Source organism: Pseudophryne corroboree, chromosome 7, assembly GCF_028390025.1.
Source record: "Pseudophryne corroboree isolate aPseCor3 chromosome 7, aPseCor3.hap2, whole genome shotgun sequence".
Taxonomy (NCBI): Eukaryota; Metazoa; Chordata; class Amphibia; order Anura; family Myobatrachidae; genus Pseudophryne; species Pseudophryne corroboree.
Window position 1 is genome coordinate 393,569,966 of NC_086450.1, and position 20,823 is coordinate 393,590,788.

Below are 20,823 nucleotides of genomic sequence, written 5' to 3' on the forward strand. Positions count from 1 at the left end.
CTCCATTGGCCTGTTAGTGGTTATCTTTCAAAAATGGCATCACTATTAATTGGGGCATTTATAATGTGTTGCCTAACTGGATTTTTATTCTCTACCTGTTCAGTGTGTGACTTAGAGGTCTATTTACTAAGCCCTGAATGGAGATAAAGCGGACGGAGATAAAGTCCCAACCAACCAGCTCGTGTCCTTTTTCAAACACAGCCTTCATCATGGTAGTTAAGAGTTGATTGGCTGGTACTTTATATCCATCCACTTTATCTCCATCCAATGCTTAGTAAATACACCCCTCAGTGACTAATTCCTGGGGACTGGAAAAGCTGCACCCTCAAATACTGAGGGCGCAGCTTAGAGTAGACCTGCTTCCCATAGAGAAGGCAGGTCTACTCAATCACACATTCATAAAACATGGGAGCACTCCTATTTACTTAGCATGGACTGATCTACAATGTCTGGGCCTAGTTATCAGTCTTGGTATAATGTATAATATAATAATTAGCTACACATAATTCACAGCATGCCTAAAATCCCAAAATTATTTTTGCCTTGGAGAGGCGGAAACACAGTGGTTTACTTTTATCGTCCAAACTGTGCAGTATTTATATAGTTTTTTTTTTTATTTTGTTTTACAGCAGGGCTACTCACTGAGAAACCTCAACGTTCTAAAAATATCATTTTGCTTTGTCATGTCATCTTAGGCAAACATTGGTAGATATAGTAAGCAATATTATGACTTCTTTCCTGCACACGAGGATATATTTATATTTTATTATTTAAAATGTTTTTATTCCCAGATGTGTAAACAAGGCAATAGAAAACCCACTAAATGGATAATACAACACACATAAACATGTAATAAGGACGATTGATGGAATTAAAATAGTCTAGATCAGTGGTTTTCAACTGAAGTCCTCAAGTACCCATACCAGGTCATGTTTTCTGGATTTCATTAATCATGCAGAGGGTCTGATTCAGAGATAGATGCAGATCGCTGCATACTAAGTCGCATCAACATCTGATCTACCTATATGTGAACACACCTGTCTAATTTTGGACTTTACATACTCTTCCAATCCTTGGCAGACCAGCTGCTACTCACATTGATGAACCAGGAGAAGCTGTTAGGCGCGGCGGTCTTCGGCCGTGCCCTGACTGAGCAGCGGTCACGGCCGCCGCGCCTCTCTCCTTCCCTGTCCCCCGCACGGCGCCTAGCAACGCCAGGATGCCGTGCGCACGATAGCTGCCGGGTCCCTGGCAACGCAGGACGCCGTGCATGCAGGGCCGCCGGGTGCATAGCAACGGGGACGCCACAGGTGGACCGCGTTCCCCGTTGCTAAGAATAGTTTATTAGGTTGCTCGTGCAGCAGGGCAGCTGCACGGCAACTAGTAATTAGGGTCTGGAGGCTGGTCCTGCTGGCCCTCCTGTTATTGGCCAGCAGGGCCTTTTTATGTGAGCCAGCACACTGCAGCCCCGCCGGTGATAGCTTCTTGTATGCTGTTCCTGCCTTGCAGAACTCTGTTTCTGTCAGCCGTGTTTGGTGGATCTTGCTCCCTGCCCTTTGGTACTTTGGAGGTCCGAAGCCGGTCCTGGGAATCCTTCTAAGTCCTTGCGAACCTGTTTGTCATCTGGGGTTCTCGCCCGGTTTCGTGAGTAGTGGCTTCTGCCGCGTGTTGCGGCCTATGCCGCTTAGTGTTTACTTTACTGTGAATTGGTGCATTTGCGGAGGTTTCCGCTTTCACTGTCCTCCCCGGAACTCGGCGGTGCCGTGTAGGGGAGTGGACAGTGGTTTCTTTGTAGTTCTTTTCCTTTGGCAGCGTGCCGCACATACGAGTTTTTAGGTAGTTTATAGCCCCTAGCGTGGTTGTTTCAGTTAGAGGTCCCCTTGTTATTACACTGTCTCAGTTCACGCCTTGTCTCTCTTTAAGACCTGAGGGGGCATCGGAGTTGGGCAGACCTAATCCGCCCTTCAAACGCGGCTGCCATGGGCCCAAGAAACCATAGTCGTTCAGGCGTGAATTGATAACACGGGTAAGACAACGGAGGTAGGGTGCTAGGGGCTATTTCCTTCCCATCTCCCAATCCCAGCATTCCGTCTTGGTGCTCAGGACTCACTACATAAGATCTCCCCTGTCCTGAGCATCAGGATCGTAACAGAAGCATTGGACATATCAGCTGTAGAAGTGTTAACACTTCTATATTGTTTGGGTGATTGGTTTAGAACTCTATAGACACAACCAGGATTGGATGAAACCAGAGGTCGCATAAGCTTACACTCTGCCAATGTCAGATCAACTAGTAGTTCAGATGGGATGAGAATTGGACAAGTGTGTACTCCGCTTTACAAAACTGGGGGGGGGCAAATTTTACAATGAGTATATTCTTGTTATCACTTGTTACAAATGATAAACGGTGCCCCAGCCAGTCAGCTGCTGTCGTATTTCAAACGCATAACAGGAGCCGATTGGCTGGAGCATCATTTATTTGTAACAAGTGATAACGAGAATATCACTTCTTGATAAATCTGCCCCTAGATTGGTCTTGCCCAACATTGGCACTATGACATACCAATACTGTTGACTAGATTTATTACCTGGCTTATATCATGTATTATGCACCATTGTATGCTAACAAAGCAGCCATTAACAGTCCATTTTGCAGTATTTGGGAGCAAATGGTTGATTGTCATTTGCTCTCATCCATTACCAGATTTTCATTCCAACCAGCCAGATCTGGCAGATGATCTGGCAGATAATTGTATAGTGTATGCTCAGCTTAAGTGATTAGTCCACGCAATGCCCTGCAGATGTAGTACCCTTGTCTCACTCCTACGGAAAGCTATAAAACATGTAAAGCTACTAAATAGACTCATCATGCCAGAAGTCACTCCTGGCGATGTGGGACAGTAAGAAGTCATTGCAATAATGCAATTTCCCCAATTGCTGTGCCTTCCATCTAGCAAATCTGCCCACAAAGCTTCATTACAGGTTTCAGCGACTTGTGATTCATCCTCGGATGGCAATGTGATAAGGGTGGTGCGCTCCTGTTGCTAAGCAGTTGACTTGTGGGCAGAAGTATGCAGATGGCTGCCAATGGTAGACTCATTTCTGGGTATTGAGCAATTTGTAGGCAGCAGAAGAGGAAGCAGACGGCACATTCTGCAACTGGTTTCCTGTGGTGAGCGCTCAGCAGCAACAAGCAAACTTAAAGCGAAATCATTTATATTTGACTTCAATTTCGCATTGTGGATAAACTATGGTAGCTCAATGCAAGTGCAGTCATGTCCCAACCTACCCCAGTATGGCTGTTTACTGAACTATCTAGACAACAATCCCCTTTGGCAGCTATGAAGTGTATAATTTGCTCCACAGTATTGTAGTTACCAAATGTCTTTTAACATTTTCATCAGGCTGACAAGATGCAAATGACCTATGCCAGGCCGTGCCAACTTGTTGCTCTCCAGCTGTTGTGAAGCTACAAACATTTCCCTCCCACCAGTCAGCTGGTATAACATGTTGGGACTTGTAATTTCACAACAGCTGGAGAGCCATAGGTTGGCCAGGTCTAGTCTAGGTGCTTTCATCCAATCACACAGGGGTAGATGTATTGATAGTCATTATGGGGGGAAATTGCATCAAACATGCGCCAATACCACTCCCCCCCCCCCCCATGTATTAATGCAGCGGTGTGTGCTCCGTTGCAGAGACGCTATGCGCCCTTGTCATTATTGGCGCTGCTTTTAGCTAGCACGCCGATATGCAGGGCAGTGTATAAATGGTCAGTTGCACTGACTGTTCAGACCCCTGCAGCCATCTGTTGCCAATTCACCGCAGCAGGCACAGTGCTGTCCCTAGCTGCATGTGAGACTTTGCGATAGCAGCAAGATCACGCACATGCGCACTGGAGCCGGCCGGGCAGGGAGACAGCGCATCAGCACTAAACTGATGCGCTGTGGTCTCAGGCGAGGATCGCCGCAGGGGGAAGTTTTTGCTCCCCCCGCTTCGGCAGGCACGATGTTCTTACATCTTGTCAAAGTTCCTTCCTGCTTCGTCTCAGTAATGAGACAAAACAGGAAGTGTTATAGAGGCACGATCCGTGCCGCTATAATACATCTGCCCCATTGTGACTTATGTCAGTGGTAAATAGGCAAGCTGTGTTTCAATGAATATTGCTTTCTTTCAGCGGTGTGTAGCCAACGTGAGCACTGCAGTGTTTTGGCTTTATAGGTTATGATGCTGTTTGTGGAACCAGACATCTAACCTCTAATCTCATATATACCAGAATAGCAATGACTATGAGCACTCACGTGCCCTTTACCAACTAGAGTTTCTGGACAATTTTAAGTTCATAAGTAAAGACAGAAAACAGTGAGTATTTTAGCAAGAAACCGCTTTATTTAAAGCAGAGAATGGCATACATTAGAATCACCCTGACACCAGGTCTAATTCCCCCTGAGAACAATTGTTAATCTTTATTACATTTCAAAATAAGTCCTATAACCATTAACCCCAGATACTAGGGCAATTAAATTAATAATGCAAGCGCGTTAACAGATAAAATATTTCAGTACATTTTCTGATCCACAGAAAATCTAAAATTCATTAGGCATATAAAAAGTCGATTTAGGAGATTCACAGTAAAAATACTGCATCTTTATATTATACACACGTAACGCCCAATATGGGTAATAACATTACACCGCTCTGTTCAAAACCTTGAAGCTGCCATAAAACTCAACCACTAAAGGGTTCCAAACAGACTGGAAGATGACATATATACATACATATATAGTTATCCCCTCAAGTCTTGGAAACTAGTAAGTGACAGCAAATCTAGAACGTACAGCTGTGCAGTTAGACCATATAACCCTAAACTCAGCAGCATAGGTTGGACTTAGAGGCTGTACTCTATGAATTGCTGAATGTTTCCAGTAGAGAAAGACTAGATTGTGATTAAAGCGACCGACTATATTTTGCATAGGTTTTTCCCCCTAGATTAAATTTGTATCCAAATTTTAGAGGCACACCCCAAATGGCGGATCACTGAAGGTGAACCTATGGACAAGTCTTTGCAATCTGATTATCAAACCCCTTTTCTGGTCGAGTTTTTTTTTGCACTGAAAAAACAGACGGCTAGGTTGTTAACTTAACCTAGATGTTTTTTCATCATGTAAATTCCTGAAGCTAGTTGCTGCTTATACTTTTTGTAGCCATGAACATACTGCTATTCCTAGAGTCTTTCATATCCTACAGAGAAAGGCTATCCAGATTTGGATCTCTGGCTGCTGTCTTCCTACAGCGCTCCTCTTTCCTATGACTTTCAATGGTGGTCTAGCAACAAGTTCGGGGCCAAATGGACAGTCCTACTACTGATACTCATGGTACCACTGCAGGACACAAGCTAGTCCATAAATGCTGCATCCTATTTCAGCGCGGCAGTTTAAGGTGCTTTTAAAAAGAGTCCAGCTCTTCTATTTGTACACAGAACATCAAAAGTGCCTTACAAAACGCGATATACCGATTATCTGCCCCTGCAGCAGCAAATACACTGCAAACAGAGGCAGGAAGAAGGTAAAGCACTAGTCCCACATTTCTAGTTTAGCGCCTCTTACAAAAAACACCTACAGTGATTATCAACACCATAAAAGGACCATTGCTTAAGTCAGGCATGTCCAAACTGCGGCCCTCCAGCTGTTGAGAAACTACACATTCCAGCATGCCCTGGCACCGCTTTAGCATTCTCTGACACAAAACGGTGTCAGGGCATGCTGGGATATGTAGTTCACAACAGCTGGAGGGCTGCAGTTTGGACATGCCTGGCTTAAGAACAATAAAAAAAAATACCTATCTATTTGGGGATAGAGGGATAAGGGAAGGAGGGAGGGGGGGGTCTTCATTTGGACGTAAATCCGGAGCCTGAAATATAAGGGGTGAAACAGAAGTGAAACTTTCCCAAAACTGTACATGGGAACTTTGACAGGCCTACTTCACAGCACCAATCACAAAATGACATTTCTTGTCACAATTATTACAAACTGGTATAAGGAAGGAAAAAAAGTACCGAAAAGTGAAATATTCCAGTAACTAGGGAATCCATAAAACCATATCGCATGGTTCTGCTTTAACCCGTCCATAGAACCCATTTACTTAGGAATTGCTATGAACGGGCACTTAGACTTGGTCTGTTTAAAGGAAATCCCAGGTAAAAAAAAACAAAACAAAACTATAGGTAGCTCAAAATAAGCAAGAGATAGCAAGCAGGTCTGCAGCGTACATTCTATAAGAATTGCAGACACTGCAAAGCAATTTATATAAGAGTCTATAGGTATTGACAGAGCCACATGACAAGCAAGGACAAAGCAGGCCAGTGTCCAGGCTCTGTTCCGTAAAGTCTTCACACCCCTCAGCCACACGAGGGGGTGCCTAAGCTCTGCAGAGATAAGCTGTCACTGTCTGCTCAGGCAGAGACAGTAGCTGGCCGCACAGCAGCCTATGGAACGTAACACTGTGCTTTCCATGCACAGCACCAGAAATAGGAGACGTTCACAGCAAGGAAACGTACAGGTCCCACAAAGCCCTTTGGATACCAGGGAAACTTGGGACGAGGTTGCAGAAGATTTGTAGTCTTCTAATAAACAATATGCCTCGGGCACCAGGGAGTGTCTGGATACAGCAGACAATGGATGGAGCGAAACCTGGAGAGAAAAAGAGAAGGTCAGTTTGTCAGACTTTGTGTAGGCGCGCATGATAAAAGGTCAAAGAAACTTGGGGATAGAGAAGAATGAAAGCTCAGAGTAGTAACTCCTTACCTTGAAGGATCTTCCTCAACAGAGAAAGCGCCTTTCATCAGGATAGCGTTCCTCTTGTTCTCGAACATTCCGTAACTTAACGTCACCTGGAAGAAAACACTGGTAAGAAGCCATCCTATTCTTACATTCTCACATCACCACCACCACCACCACATACATAGGCTGCAGTGTTCTAAGGAAGACGTACGGTGTCATCATAAGAATCCCCCTGCGACCTCTCCACTGTGCCTGCCAGTTATAACAAACGCCATGGTTTGAAACTCTACACCTCAGACCCAGATCATAATACCTCTAGTCGGGCTGCACTTACCTGATTGTGTATTTCGCTTTGAGGAACTTGGTGCAGGTTCTCCAGGTGTGAATGGAAAAGGTTGCTTCTTAATAATTTCACGCCTAGGACAGACTCAATAATGTAACCGATGGTGCAGTCATCAGGAAGTCTGATCTTCTCTGCAGTGTTCATGAAGTGTCCACCACTATTACAAAAAAAAAAAAAAAGTAACATTAAAAAAACTGAGGCAAAGCTCAGATCATTCAGCAAGCAGCTTTATAGACGATTTTGTCTATGAAGACATTAAGCAAAGTCCGCTTCAGGGAAACGAATAGTTACAGTCACTAACTCTGGTAAGCGTTCAGAGTGGTGCACCCTTAGAAGCAGTTGTAATATTAAATTAGGCCCAAGAAATACGATCTATAAACTCACCTTGCCCACGGACTCATTTTCAGTGCCAGCCCACGGCTAATGCAGAAACCAGCTCCTCCAGTGGCAAACCAGAAGTTGACAGGGCGCTGTGGACAAGAGGTTAGGTTGTTAGCCTATTGCAGAGCATAAAACGGTAGCACAGCTCTCCGATAACTCACAAGCAGATTCATCCAACTTACCATCTTGTTTTCACTGATTCTCTCTGTTGCCTGGATTGGCCGGTCTAAACTGGGCTTGCCAATGTAGACGTCGTTAGTGTGGGAGTAACGCGACAGCAGTTTTATCAGAGTCTTGATATTGACGTAGTTATCGTCGTCCACATGGCAGAACCACCTGTCAATTATCAAAGAACGTCTGACATTAGCAAAAGCTAGCACCGTGCAATTTCATGCAAACACAAACTGTATTTCTGACCTAGGGCGGGATGTACTAAAGCCAAAAATGTGGCAAAAACTCTAAAAATGTATGTTTGGAGTTTTTACCGCTTTCCCGTATGTACCAAGCTCCGGAATGCGATACAATCCAGAGCTGGAACCTGGTGGGTAACGCCATCTGTGGCTGGCATTACCCAATAGAAGTCTATGGGCTTCGCTTCACAATTACCCAGCGGCACATGTTCCACTGCCCATTTTCAGAAGGGCTCCAGGGTCTTAAACCCAGAAGTCCAGTGATTTAAAAAAACAGCTCATTAGGGGGTAGATGTACTAAGCCTGAAAAGTGATAAATATCACTGTGATAAAGCACCAGCCAATCGGCTCCTAACTGCCATGTTACAGGCTGTGTTTGAAAAATGACAGTTAGGAGCCGATTGGCTAATACTTTATCACTGTGATATTTATCACTTTTCAGGCTTAGTACATCTGGCCCCAGGAGAGCTGTCCTTTGCGATACTAATCGCATTTCTAAGTACATACCTGAAAATGTATGTACCGGATAAGTGGCAGGATATACCACATCACGGATGCGGAGCTTAGTACATCCAGCCCCTAATGAGCCAAATTGAACAGTATAAGATGCATGGTCGGCGACACTTACTTCTTGTTGGAATCTATGAAGGTATCATACTCCACGGCCATTTTGCAGGACAGGGCTTGTCGGCTATGAGCGGCAGAGCAGTTTGTACTGATGACATTCTCTGTAAAGGTTAGAATGAAAATATGGTTAATACAGCAGTGCACTGGGAATGCATTGTCATTGCTATCAATCACTGCTAGCGTGGGTTAATACAGCTGTTGGGGGTGAGGGTGTAAGGTTACAGGGGACAATAATAAAGTATACTGGGGGAATGGAGGTAGCAAACAGAATACTGTCAATGTGCAAGGGATGGGTGGGTAGACAACAGCTTGGGTTAGGAAGCCTCCAAAAGGGTTAATTTCAAGTCGCCCCTCCTCATTTGTTTTTTTCTCTCATTTTCTTTCCAAGGAACGCTGCCCCCATTGAATATGGCCTTTTCCCAGATCAGGCCCACCTGTTACTGGCTGTGCTCTCAATAGAAGCTGTATCAGGAGTCTGAATGGGAATCATTTACATAAGAACAAAGGCCATGACCTAGACTCAATGGGGGGAAAAAATTACACACGCTGAACTACTAAAAAACCCCACCCCACCGCTGGTATTCCAGGCGCCGGCTCTTTCTATACTGGTTTATTCTCCTCTCCACATTACTGCCCCCAGTAGTTTAAACATATTACCCAAAAATAAAAAAGAGGGTGTAAAAAGTCCACAGCACATTAAACAGGAAGAATCATTTGTAAGGATTATTCCCGAACAAAGCAGGACGGCCCTTAACCAACCAGCCTTAACTCTATGGGGGACTACAATGGTCATGTTACAGACAGGGATCTAGAAAATACAAAGGTTAACCAAAGAACAACCTCTAGGAACTTATTTTATAGCGTATTTAATACTGAATAAGTAAAGTATGTTTTACTTTATTTGGCCAGCCCTTTGTTTCCTTGAACTCATAATGGGCGGGATGTACTAATGTACATCGCCGCCCATCGCCGCCCTGCGCCACGATGCTGATCGCAGCGGCAGCCTGACTTCCGGGATTCGGCCCCAGGAGTCAGTCTGCGCATGCGCGGGGTGACGGGGGCGGCCACAGGGCATGCTGGGAGGGATCCGATCGGATCCCTCACACAGCGCCGCAGAGAGAAGCCCATAGGCTTTCTATGGACGTACGCCAGCTAAAGCTGGCGTACCCCGCCGCGGCGTTGTCCTGCCGGCCGGGGGTTAGTACATCAGGAAAATGCGGTAAACAGGGAGTTTACCGCATTTTCCGCTTAGTACATCCCGCCCATTAAGAGAAGTGTCTGTCTCAAGCATTTGTAGGTTTAATTGTGCATTTACACCGGCAGAAATCTCATAGTGAATACCGCCATTAATGTATTTATATTCGGCACTATGTTTTTACTTATTTAGAATATTACATACTGTAGTATGTGCATTTAATGTAAGCATTAAAATCTCACCTGTCTTTTTCTGCAGCTCGTCATCTTCTCCGTCAGTGAAAATATAAGTCTGAAAGATACAGATAGAAGGAATATTAGATTACTGCGGCTAGGGAAAGCACATGGGACTCTTATTCAAATAGGAAAGAGAAAAGCAGATGGCTAGGGGACAAGGCACGTAATTCACAGCTACCTCGTGCAGATCCCCAACCAGTTCCTTTTGTGTGGGCAGCCTTTGAGGACGACAGCTGTGTAAGTTACAAAATAAAGCTATACAACCCTATTCTAGAGACTGGTAAAGAACGTGGATGTTAGACATGAATGGTGAACGGAGAATGATTTAACTGAACCGACTTCTTATACAGCCCATGAACCAGTTTATAGAGAAGACTATACACCAAAAGGATAAAGCCTTCTGGTGATCATGTCTGCAGAACTCTGTGCGGTTTAAAATACTATGTTAAGAAAAAAAAAAAGCAGTATACTTAACCAAATCCCCTAATATACAGTAGGACCTTTTTTGAAGATGGCATGTACTAAAATCTTCAAGCTATAATTTCATCACAGCCTACTCTTCACTTTATACTGTTGATGCCGCACAATCGTTGAGGAACTGCAGCTGTTCCTGCGACACAAGACTTTGTTTCATTCATCCAAAGCTCTAAGCAGCCTTTGCACCTGCCTGCCACTTTGGTTATGCTTCCAAATTCTATAGTCTTCTTTGCATACACCCATTACCTTAGCACACCTCCTCCTACCTTCTCCACCTGCCTGGCTGCACTCCCTTATTTACACAGCTTACACTAAGCAGATGGCGGCAGTCCCTGTGGTTAGGTTTCATTGTTCTTTTCTCTTGTTGTGGGGAAGAAGATATGCACAACACAGGGGGAAAAAAAAAAACACAGAACTTAATTTCTATCAAATCAGTTTTGCAGAAGACAAAGAACGGGATGTCCCGCCAGCTGCTGCCTGTTCTAGGTAGAGTTAGAAAAAAATTGAATAAAAGATCTACAGAAACAGAAAAAAAAAAAAAAGAAACAAACAAAGAACAAGAGAGGAGGAGGGAAGTGTCCCTAGAAATCCCTAGAGGAGGGAAGTGTCCCTAGAAATCCAAACTGCAGTAAGTGGTAGCTTCGTTGTCAACAATAATTTATGCTGGCAGAAGAAATTCCTTGTGAAAGACAAGAATGATGGGGAGGGGAGGGGTGGGGTGGGGGGGCAGGAGTCTGTTTTCCCAACAATAGGCTAAATGTCGCTGCCTGAATTTGCCCATTGAGGGAAAGTTTAAGCAGAGACACGTCTGTCCTTATTAGCATACAGCTGGCCTGGTTAAGCTTGGAGAACTGAAGGGGGAAGAAAAGGAAAAGATTGATGTGGAGACCTTTTCTCTCTAACCTGGTAAAGAGGGAGGGGGGCCGATAACATTAGGGAGGGTGCCGGATTATTTGGAGAGATAAATTTAACAAAAGAAAGCCAGAATTGGTTATAATGCCAGTTCAGCACAATGGCTGGATACAAGGAGATTTGAAGACACACACATTCTTCTCTGCAGATTGTAAACTCCACAGGCCAGTTTTGTTGACCAGTTAACACAACAGAGTCTATCCCCAGCAAGTGTCTTGGATAGTGACTATACACGAAGTGCAGGCGGACATTAGTTGTGCAGATAGGAATACGTGCTATTTATTACATCTGGTCACGGTTGCTCTGAAGTGGCCAGTCACATCTCCCCAGGAGAGTCTTTGACACTATATACAGTCATACAGATATATCTATTTATTATCAGGTCTCCCCGATAACAGTCTGATCAAGAGTCTAATCCTCAATCCCCCATTCCCTCCCTACTCAAAGCACTGCAAGACAATGGGATGATTCCGGTCTTTAAAGAGCAGTCTCCTCTTTATGGATGTCCAGGAAAGACACAGCGTGCACCCGCTTTATTGGACAGAAACTCCGGAAGCTTGTAGCCTGCCTGCCTGCTCCTTGCTCCCTGAGAGGAAGGGACAGCCTGTTTAAAGCCCCAAGTGTTACCTCCTGGGAGCTATCTGTGATCTGTAAGATCACTGCCTCACACCCTTTCCTGCCAGGCCCATGTCTTCAGGAGCCCAGCCAGGAAACTCTATCAAACCCAAACAATTAACCTTTATCTGCTCTCCTAATACATTTAACAGGAACTTCTAGAAAAGAGGTCAGTGCATTGTATCACCTATTCTTTCAGCACAATGATCATTTCCCTAAAGCATGAACAACTGATTAATACATGCAAAACACTGGTTCTTCCATGACCCCCCCCCCCCCCCCCCCTGCCAAAAAAAAAAAAAAAAAGAGACCTTAAAAGCACCCCACAAAATTACTACAGGACATTGCTCTGGAAAAGAGGTGGTTAAATTCCCAGGTCAAAGAGCAGAGTCCTCAAGTGTTGAGTGTGGTTTATAGATCCCTCTGAAGTTTTACAACCATGCTAACAAGTAGGTGACAGTGGGTGCCACTACCTCCCCAAACTGGCATGGGAGCAAAGCGACAAGCAAGGAATCTGCAGAAACATGCTCATTACGGCTTACAGAGAAAGTAGAAAGTCTGATATTTAACGCTGATTTCAATGAGACGTTAGAAGTAAAAACACCCTAAACCAGATTACTGGAACTTTCTGCAACTTGTTCCGTTCTATTACAAGACTGTCACATTTTAGTGACTCACCGCCAGGCAATAGGTTAGCAATATTTCAGTACGTCTGCCTGTTTAAAAAAAAAAAAAAAAAAAAAAACTTCTGCTTTTTCTACTTTCAATACGAGTTTTTTTTTGTTGTTGTTCTGTAAACGTCTCTAGATTTCAGTTTAGACCACAAAAAGCTCAGTCCCTTAAGAAAAGGGGGTTATGACAGAGGAAGCCTCATTGTTCTAAAAATCAGAGGTTTAAATAAAGACAGGAAGCCAACTTCTCCTGTAACAATAGAGACCCCCAGTCTAGTAGGTGTGGAGAATGAAAGACTCCCTCCCAGAGGTCTGCTCCTTTTACTATCACTAACAATATATGGCTGCAAAGGAACAAAAGTGTATTATAACCATACTTGGCACATAGAGCAAGGCACTGCAATAAAGCATACCCATAAAGCAAGTCTACTCTACTGTACTACAAAATACCTAGACGTGACAAGGTTACAGCTGGTGCGCCCATACTTGGGAGACTGCAGACAGATTATACAAGTTCTGGTGCAATCAGGTGTTATTTGAAATTTAAATTTCCCGCTGCAGTGTCAGCAGACAGGTTTAGCATGATGCTACCTGCTCCTTCATAAGAGCTTGTAAAGGTTCTTCGTGATATGGGAGGAGGAAGGAGAATTTGTACCCGCAATAAGTCATATGACATGTCACTTGTCAAACAGACATGAAGGCTTTGTTGTTCCTAAAACATTGCTTCACCAGCCTTTAAAACAGGACAAACCGCTCACCCCTAGTAAAAAGATAAACTCCCAAACCTGATTACGGTTGACTGTTCCGACAGATTTTGGCAACAGATTTAAAAAAAAAAAGAAAAAGTGCTAGGAGTTATACGTTGGTGAGCTGAGAGAACGCGTTTCTAATAACCTTGAAAAAATACAAATCATACAGCTATCTGTTTTTTTATGACCCGTGCTCTGCAGGACTGGTGTACAGTTTTGGAAGTGTAGTAGTTCTGGTTGTTTGCCATTCAAGGAGCCAGCCAACACCTGCACAAATGTTAATACTGGCTTTTAAATAGGTCATTTTGGTGTCCCGAGGAATAAAAACCGTTTGATTTGGTTGACAGTGATCAGACTGTCGTTCTACAGTATGGGGGTCATTCTGACCCGTTTGCACGCTGCAGTTTTTTCACAGGCGTGCGAACGGGTCACAACTGCGCATGCGCGCGGCAATGCGCAGGCGCGTTGTTGCCCGGCGACAACAGTCGCCAGGCAGCGACAAGAACAGCGAAGGAAGCGATTGCAGCGGCAATCGCAAGAAGATTGACAGCAGGGAGGCGGATCTGGGTGTCAACTGACCGTTTTATGGGAGTGGTGAGGAAAACGCAGGCTTGTCGAGGCATTTGCAGGGCGGGTGTCTGACGTCAATTCTGGGCCCGGACAGGCTGAAGTGATCGCAGCGGCTGAGTAAGTACAGAGCTACTCAGAAACTACACAAAACTTTTTTGCCCCGCTCCCCTGCACATGCGATCGCACACTTGCTTAGCTAAAATACACTACCCCATAGGCGGCGTCTATCTGATCGCACGGGCTGCAAAAAGTTGCAGCGTGTGATCAACTCGGAATGACCCCCTATTTCCGGCCAGCTCACACCAAAATAAAGTGACATTTATGGCAAAACTTTGTCTAGTGCAGTGGTTCCAAAACTCAGTCCTCAAAGCACCCAACAGTCCAGGTTTTAAGGATAGCCATGCTTAAGCACAGGTGACTATCAGTACCAAAGTCAGTTATATGTTACCATATCTGCACAAGTATGAATATCCTTAAAAGCTGTACTGTTAGTGTGCCTTGAAGAAAGAGGGCAAGGGCGTAGCTACCATAGGTCATACTTGCCTACTTTTGAAAAAGCATTTCAGGGAGATTGTGAAAGTAACACCTATCAGCGCGGGGGCGTACTGCTACATCGGAGAGGAGCGTCATAAAAATGACACACCCAAATGTAAATGAGCCCCAAAGTTAACAGAGGGAAAAGGTAGCAGGTGCACTATCTCACACTAGCTCAACCTGTAGTAACCAGAGGCACTTAGCATATTCCTGGCCAGGGCTATGAGCTTACCCACCGCATCAAGGTAGCCTCTCATGAGAGGCTACCTTGATGCGGTGGGTAAGCTCATAGCCCTGGCCAGGAATATGCTAAGTGCCTCTGGTTACTACAGGTTGAGCTAGTGTGAGATAGTGCACCTGCTACCTTTTCCCTCTGTACACTTTACTAAGTCTCAAGCAGAGTAGCACCTCTACCTAATTAAGGTGTGCAAATTAGGGCCCTTTTCCCTTGAGCCCCAAAGTTAGTAAGATCTACTTGTTGAAAAAAATACACTGATACTTCGCAGGATTTGTTTGTGTATTGTGTTTTACAAGAGGTTCCATATACTGTAAGTGGCCATAGGGATCATTGTGCCTTATAACCAATGCAGGGAAATGGCACTAATCATCCCATTTGAATGTATGTATCTCTGATTTATTTTTCCCCCAAGAATGTAATAGCTGCATAATGGGGATAAGGTGCAATCAGGGAGATTGCTGGTCTATTCAGGGAGTGAGGGAGATTGCTGCTATTTCAGGGAGTCTCCTGCAGAATGAGGGAGGGTAGGCAACTATGCTATAGGTGCAGGGAGTGCAGCTGCTATGGGGCCCAGAGCTGACAGTGCCCACCTTTCCTATCACAGTTACATGTGTTATATACATTTTTTCCAACGTGGTGGTCCACAGGGGCCCTTATAAACTCTTGCCTTGTTGCCTACAATATAGATAGTTATGCCCCTGGCCCTGCTCATTGCAATGAGATATAAAATGAACTGAATGGCATTATAGTGTTCCATAATATGAACAGGGGCTACTGTAATGTGGCATAATATGAACTGTGAATTGGGGCACTGTGTTGCATAATGTGTACTGGCGGCCATAAAATGTGACATAACATGAACATAAACTAGGGCACTACTATGGTTCAGAAAATTTACTTGGGCACTATTATGGAGCATAACATTAACTACTGCTGAGGAGAGGTGTCTCTATAGAAGCATCTGGACAGGGGCCCCTTCAATATGTCGCTACGGGGCCCACAAAATTCTGGCTACGCCCCTGGCAGAGGGTATTTGAACTGGGCCAAGGACACCTTGTGCAGTAGCAGATTCACTAGACCCCTTCTCCAAGGACTTGCTCAGGAAGGTCACAACCAGTTCTTCCCAGTAAGATCTGATTATACTGGACCATAATCACACTTCTGTTTATACCATAAACAGCCGAACGGTTTTAGCCTCAGCTCTGTTGATATATACACACAGCAGCACGTCAGGAGCATGTCAGTAGAAGGCACGCCTATTCTAGAGCCATTACACCTGAGGGCAATCTGTGTCATGTCACTGCCACGGGTCCCATCAAGGCTCCCCTGCTGCGCCTTACGTGCGCTGTAAAGTATTTTTTTTTAATGGTGTAAGGCAGCCACACGGCTCATGAGTGCCATGGGCACCGTCCGGGGGATCCTAGATGTCTGATCTATGCATTCCATGCAGGTCAAAAGCATTTACTGTCAATCTTACACGCCAAGCTTTGTACAGCAATAAATTCCAGGGCAAGCATGCAAACTACATGTTAGGTAAGCCAGCTATTAACCCTTACACTACATCTCACCTATCTCAGAGGGGGTTCCGGTATGAATGGTCGACCATGTTATGGTCGACAGTCATTAGGTCGACCACTATTGGTCGACATTGACATGGTCGACATGGACACATGGTCGACACATGAAAGGTCGACATATGAAAAGGTCGACATGAGCTTTTTAACTTTTTCTTGTGTCGTTTTTTGCGTAAAGTGACTGGGAACCCCAATTAGTGCACCGCGTCCCCTCGCATGGCTCGCTTCGCTCGCCATGCTTCGGGCATGGTGCCTTCGCTCCGCTACCGCTTCGCTCGGCACACTTTACCGTTCCAATCGTAGTCCATGTGGATCGTAAAGTATGGAAAAGTTCCCCAAAAGAAAAAAAAAAGTTAAAAAAACTAATGTCGACCTTTTCATGTGGCGACCTTTCATGTGTCGACCATTTTCATGTGTCGACCATGTGTCCATGTCGACCATGTCAATGTCGACCAATAGTGGTCGACCTAATGACTGTCGACCATAACATGGTCGACCATGTGAACGGATACCCTCAGAGGGCAGCCCTGGCACCATATGATTCAAGTCTAAACACCAACCAGTTTCTCACTGACTGGCTAACTTATGCCATCCATTTTTATTATTCTGATGCCAATTGAGCAGGAGTAACTTTCCTTGACACAGGTTCTAAAAGTTAAAATATCCCTAGGGCCAGTCATTGTTCTTTAATGGGGAAGGGATAGATAAAACACTAAATATAGAACACTATTTAGTACATGGATTCCAATAGAGAGTTTTCGCAGATTTAGTAGCCTTTCAGCGCCAACATCTCAGCATGACAAATGAGCCTCAGGCATCGACACTTAAGGACTGTAACCCCCCCTGCAAGGTTAAGATGGCGTATTTTACCTAGTGATACAATTATTGCTATACCTCACTGAAAATGCCACATAAAAAGTGACATGCATACTTGTGTCCCAATTTTGCAGCGGTGCAAAAATATGATGTTCTAGCACCGGGAAGCAAAAGATAAATCTGTCACCACATTGGGAGGGGGGGCAGTCTGCAATAATTATATCCCTCTGTTCCACAGTGTTTGTATTGTTTTACCAAAATAGCCATTTAAGCCCCCAGATGACAAAGGAGCAGGCTAACAACATGATGCCACAGGCAATCACACAGGAAACCTGGGCTATTGTGCTAGAGAGAGACCCTACACTATTGTGCTAGAGAGAGACCCTACAGCACTAAACACAATTCCTTACTACTTCCCTATAGGGGAAGCACCAACCAGTAACACATTTCATTGTTACATACATTACTATACATTAACACTTTGGCTGCCAAAACAGCATTGAAAGGGTTAAAGGTATATTTGCAGAATGAATGAAGACCACTTATAGCATAATGGGTGAAAACCAAGATGACATTTTAAAATCCTGCAGACAGTATGAAATATAGGTAACACAAGGCCACCAAAAGGTACCACTACTGGCAGAAACTCTTGCTCTGAAAACCCTAAGGTTTGTGGTGGGATGTGCGCGCGTGTGTGAGTGGGCGAATAATTCTGTTTTGGGTTAAACATTGGATGTTTACTACCCAGGGGCATGTTGGAAGTAAGCAGACTGGAATTTCCACTTGTGCCCTAAAGACTTTGGCAAAAAAGCAGCTATTTACTAAGAGCTGTTGACAAAACATAAGATCATTGAGGGCATACAATTAAAGATATTTGCATAGGACTTTTTATGACAAAGTTTCATTTTGTTCTTAAAGGAGAAGTGTGTGTGTGGGAGGGGGGGGGGGTTAACATGCAGATCTTCCTAGGAATCTTTGAAGACCCCACATGCAGTGAATAACTTAGTCTACGTTTTAACCTTAATCTAAAGTTGCATTGAAGGTGCTGAGCCAGGATTACCCGGACCATCTTTAGCGGAAGCAAGCAATGAGTAGCTGTCAAGCCAGCTCTCAATGACCCCCACATCAGTTCCACTAGGGCAGTAAAGCCCCAGATTCCAAGACTGTTCTTAAATGGCACTTTTGGTCACATTTCCCTCCATCGGCCATCCTTTAAGCCCCCTCCAAGAACTGTCAGCCTGTCAAAGGCCCCCAGAAAGCTATCCACCTCTCTTGTTCTGCTAGCTGCCTCCCCCCTCCTCTCTCATTTTGTGGCTTCGCTGGCCCACATCTCTAGGCAACCCGATTTGGACACCACAGCGATAGCTCGGACTTTTCCCATGATAAAAGCCTCATATGTAAGAGGCGGCAAAAGCCTTTCTCTGGGCTCGGAGAAAAGAGGCATTGTTAGCAAACGCAGAGGGACAGCGTGAGAGCACAGGCTTGGTCCCTGGGAACTCAAATTGCTTGAAAAACCAAACAAGACAAAGGGAAACTAAAGAAGAAAGTGGTGGGACCCATTCTCAGGACTGTCATTCTATAGGACTCCTGAAATTTATCCTCTGTCCCCTGCTCTTCAATGCAGACATGGGTAAGCAATCTATACGAAGGGTTTTTTTTTTAGACCCCCCCCCCCCCCCATCCCCCACAATGAAAGCAAGTGGAATAGGATAAAAGAACTCCAGGTATGAAGAAATAAATAGACCCTATTCCTTAGGGTGACACCACTTGTAGTGTATAGCACATTAGCTAGACAGGGAGATGTGCAGATAATAAATGATGCTACAGTTCCGCTGTCAGGAAGCGTTATATGGCTATATAGAGCGCTACCTCTATGTTAAAAGTCTCATGTGGTCTTAAATACCCTGTATGGCCATCAGCAGCACAGGACAATGCATACAAAGTTTCAACTTCAATCAAGAATTAAAGGACACTTGACAGTCCCAATGATGTTTGGCTAGAGCAGGAATGTAGATGAAGTCAGGGGACAGGAGGTTTGGGGGTGAAGCACCTGCGCCTGCCTTGTGCCCTCATGTGCTCTCAGTACACTGACAGGTTAATAGTCAGACGGTAGATGCTAGATCCAAGTGGATAACATACTGTAGTCAGACAGCACAAAAATTGAATTTCATGCTCCTCCCAGATTCTCCTCTCTAGAGGCAAATAAGTATGACAAGGATGAAATATGGATTCAGCAAAAGATGATAGATAGGGTACCCCGTGCCTTGCCTGTGGGCAGACAGGCAAATAGAGAATATGTATGCAGGAAAAAAATAAAAATAAATATATATATATATATATATATATATATATATATATATGCACATATACATACACACATACTTACACACACACACTAATGTCTATATATATATATATATATATATATATATATATAGAGAGAGAGAGAGAGAGAGAGAGAGAGAGAGAGAGAGAGAGAGAGAGAGAGAGAGAGAGAGAGAGAGAGAGAGATTTGTATATCGTTCTGCAGCTGTGTGTCCTATCCTGCATTTAGAAGAAAAAAAAACTAGTAGGAACATAGACTCTATATGACATGGTGGGCTGAGATTTGTAGTTCCCCAGCGGCCAGTGACCGGTAGCCCTCCCGACCCCAGTGGGAGTGTAACATGGAAGTGAGATCTCACCTGCTCTTTATTCCTGGAGATCCAGGTGTCCATGAGCAGATCCATCCTGGAGCTGTGAAACTTCTTGGTGGTCTTCACAGCTATGAAGATATCTTTGGCCGTGATGTCCTCCACGGGAGGGCGGCTATCCCCGGTCCCCCCAGCTGAGGCGGTGGCCCCGGGCTCGGCGTCTATCCTCACTCTGGTCAGTTTGCTGAAATAAGCCGAGAAGGACTGAGAGTCCCCGGCCGCTTTGTCTGGCCCCCCAGCCTTGGCCGGAGGTGGGTCAGCTATCCGGGAGCTGTCCGGGCTCGGGACCTTATCTTCTGGCATCTCCACCACCGATCTGGTCTGCTGGTCCACCATCAGCACCAGGAGGCAGGTGAGGGTGGCCCCCACCAGGGATAGCAGCAGCTTTCTCCCGCAGTTCCTCAGCATGGCACAGCGTGTGTAGTCAGTCCGAGTTCGTGGTCAGTGGATGCAGAGAGAGAACGCAGCTTCTCCTACTGTGTGATCCCGCTGCTCTGCGATCCCTCAGCTCTAGCACTACTGTAACTGTACTGGCCATGCCACCGGCGGGGATTTAAAATCTACTACTTTACAGGCACGCCCACAGAGGTTCTAATAGCCACGCCCATTGCAGGCTACAACAGTGAAGTGGGGCTGTACGGGGGCGTGGCTAGCTGGGGACACACCCACAATGAATGAGTTATTCTGCATAGAGGCTCTTTCAATCACATCTGTAGGCAGGAGCTGTCCGGGATCGCTGACATAGACGTGTGGGGACACCAGTGCAGGGTTTATTATACACTCAGCTGCTAGAGATGTTTGTTCATTAGTTTAGAATTTGTTTAAAAAAAAATAGATATATCGCTATTGATATCTCTCTCTCTTTCAGACTATATTATATCTATATATCCATTACATATATATCTATTTTTATAGATATATTCCTTTATTTATCTATCTATCTATCTATCTATCTATCTATCTATCTATCTATCTATAAGAAAGGGGACTCATGTAAAGACTC

The 20,823-nt window shown here is 44.8% G+C and overlaps 1 protein-coding gene across 1 annotated transcript; it reads right to left on the bottom strand.

Annotated features, from left to right (window-relative positions):
* Nucleotides 1–4,367: 4,367 nt before the first annotated feature.
* LFNG (LFNG O-fucosylpeptide 3-beta-N-acetylglucosaminyltransferase) lies at nucleotides 4,368–20,357 on the bottom strand. The gene is made up of 8 exons (XM_063934630.1): nucleotides 19,812–20,357; nucleotides 9,978–10,026; nucleotides 8,542–8,641; nucleotides 7,686–7,839; nucleotides 7,507–7,592; nucleotides 7,114–7,279; nucleotides 6,804–6,889; nucleotides 4,368–6,689 (listed from the first exon to the last, which is right to left on the bottom strand). The coding sequence occupies exons 1-8, from the start codon at nucleotides 20,226–20,228 to the stop codon at nucleotides 6,623–6,625; spliced, it is 1,125 nt and encodes a 374-aa protein (XP_063790700.1). The 5' UTR covers nucleotides 20,229–20,357; the 3' UTR covers nucleotides 4,368–6,622.
* Between the last annotated feature and the right edge of the window lie 466 nt (nucleotides 20,358–20,823).

Coding starts and splice junctions, on each gene's coding strand:
- LFNG (XM_063934630.1), bottom strand. CDS start 20,228: ATGCTGAGGAACTGCGGGAGAAAGCTGCTGCTATCCCTGGTGGGGGCC. Junction 8,642..9,977: donor CGAGCTGCAGAAAAAGACAG/GTGAGATTTTAA, acceptor TAACCTTTACAG/AGAATGTCATCAGTACAAAC. Junction 6,890..7,113: donor AAAGCGAAATACACAATCAG/GTAAGTGCAGCC, acceptor GTTTTCTTCCAG/GTGACGTTAAGTTACGGAAT.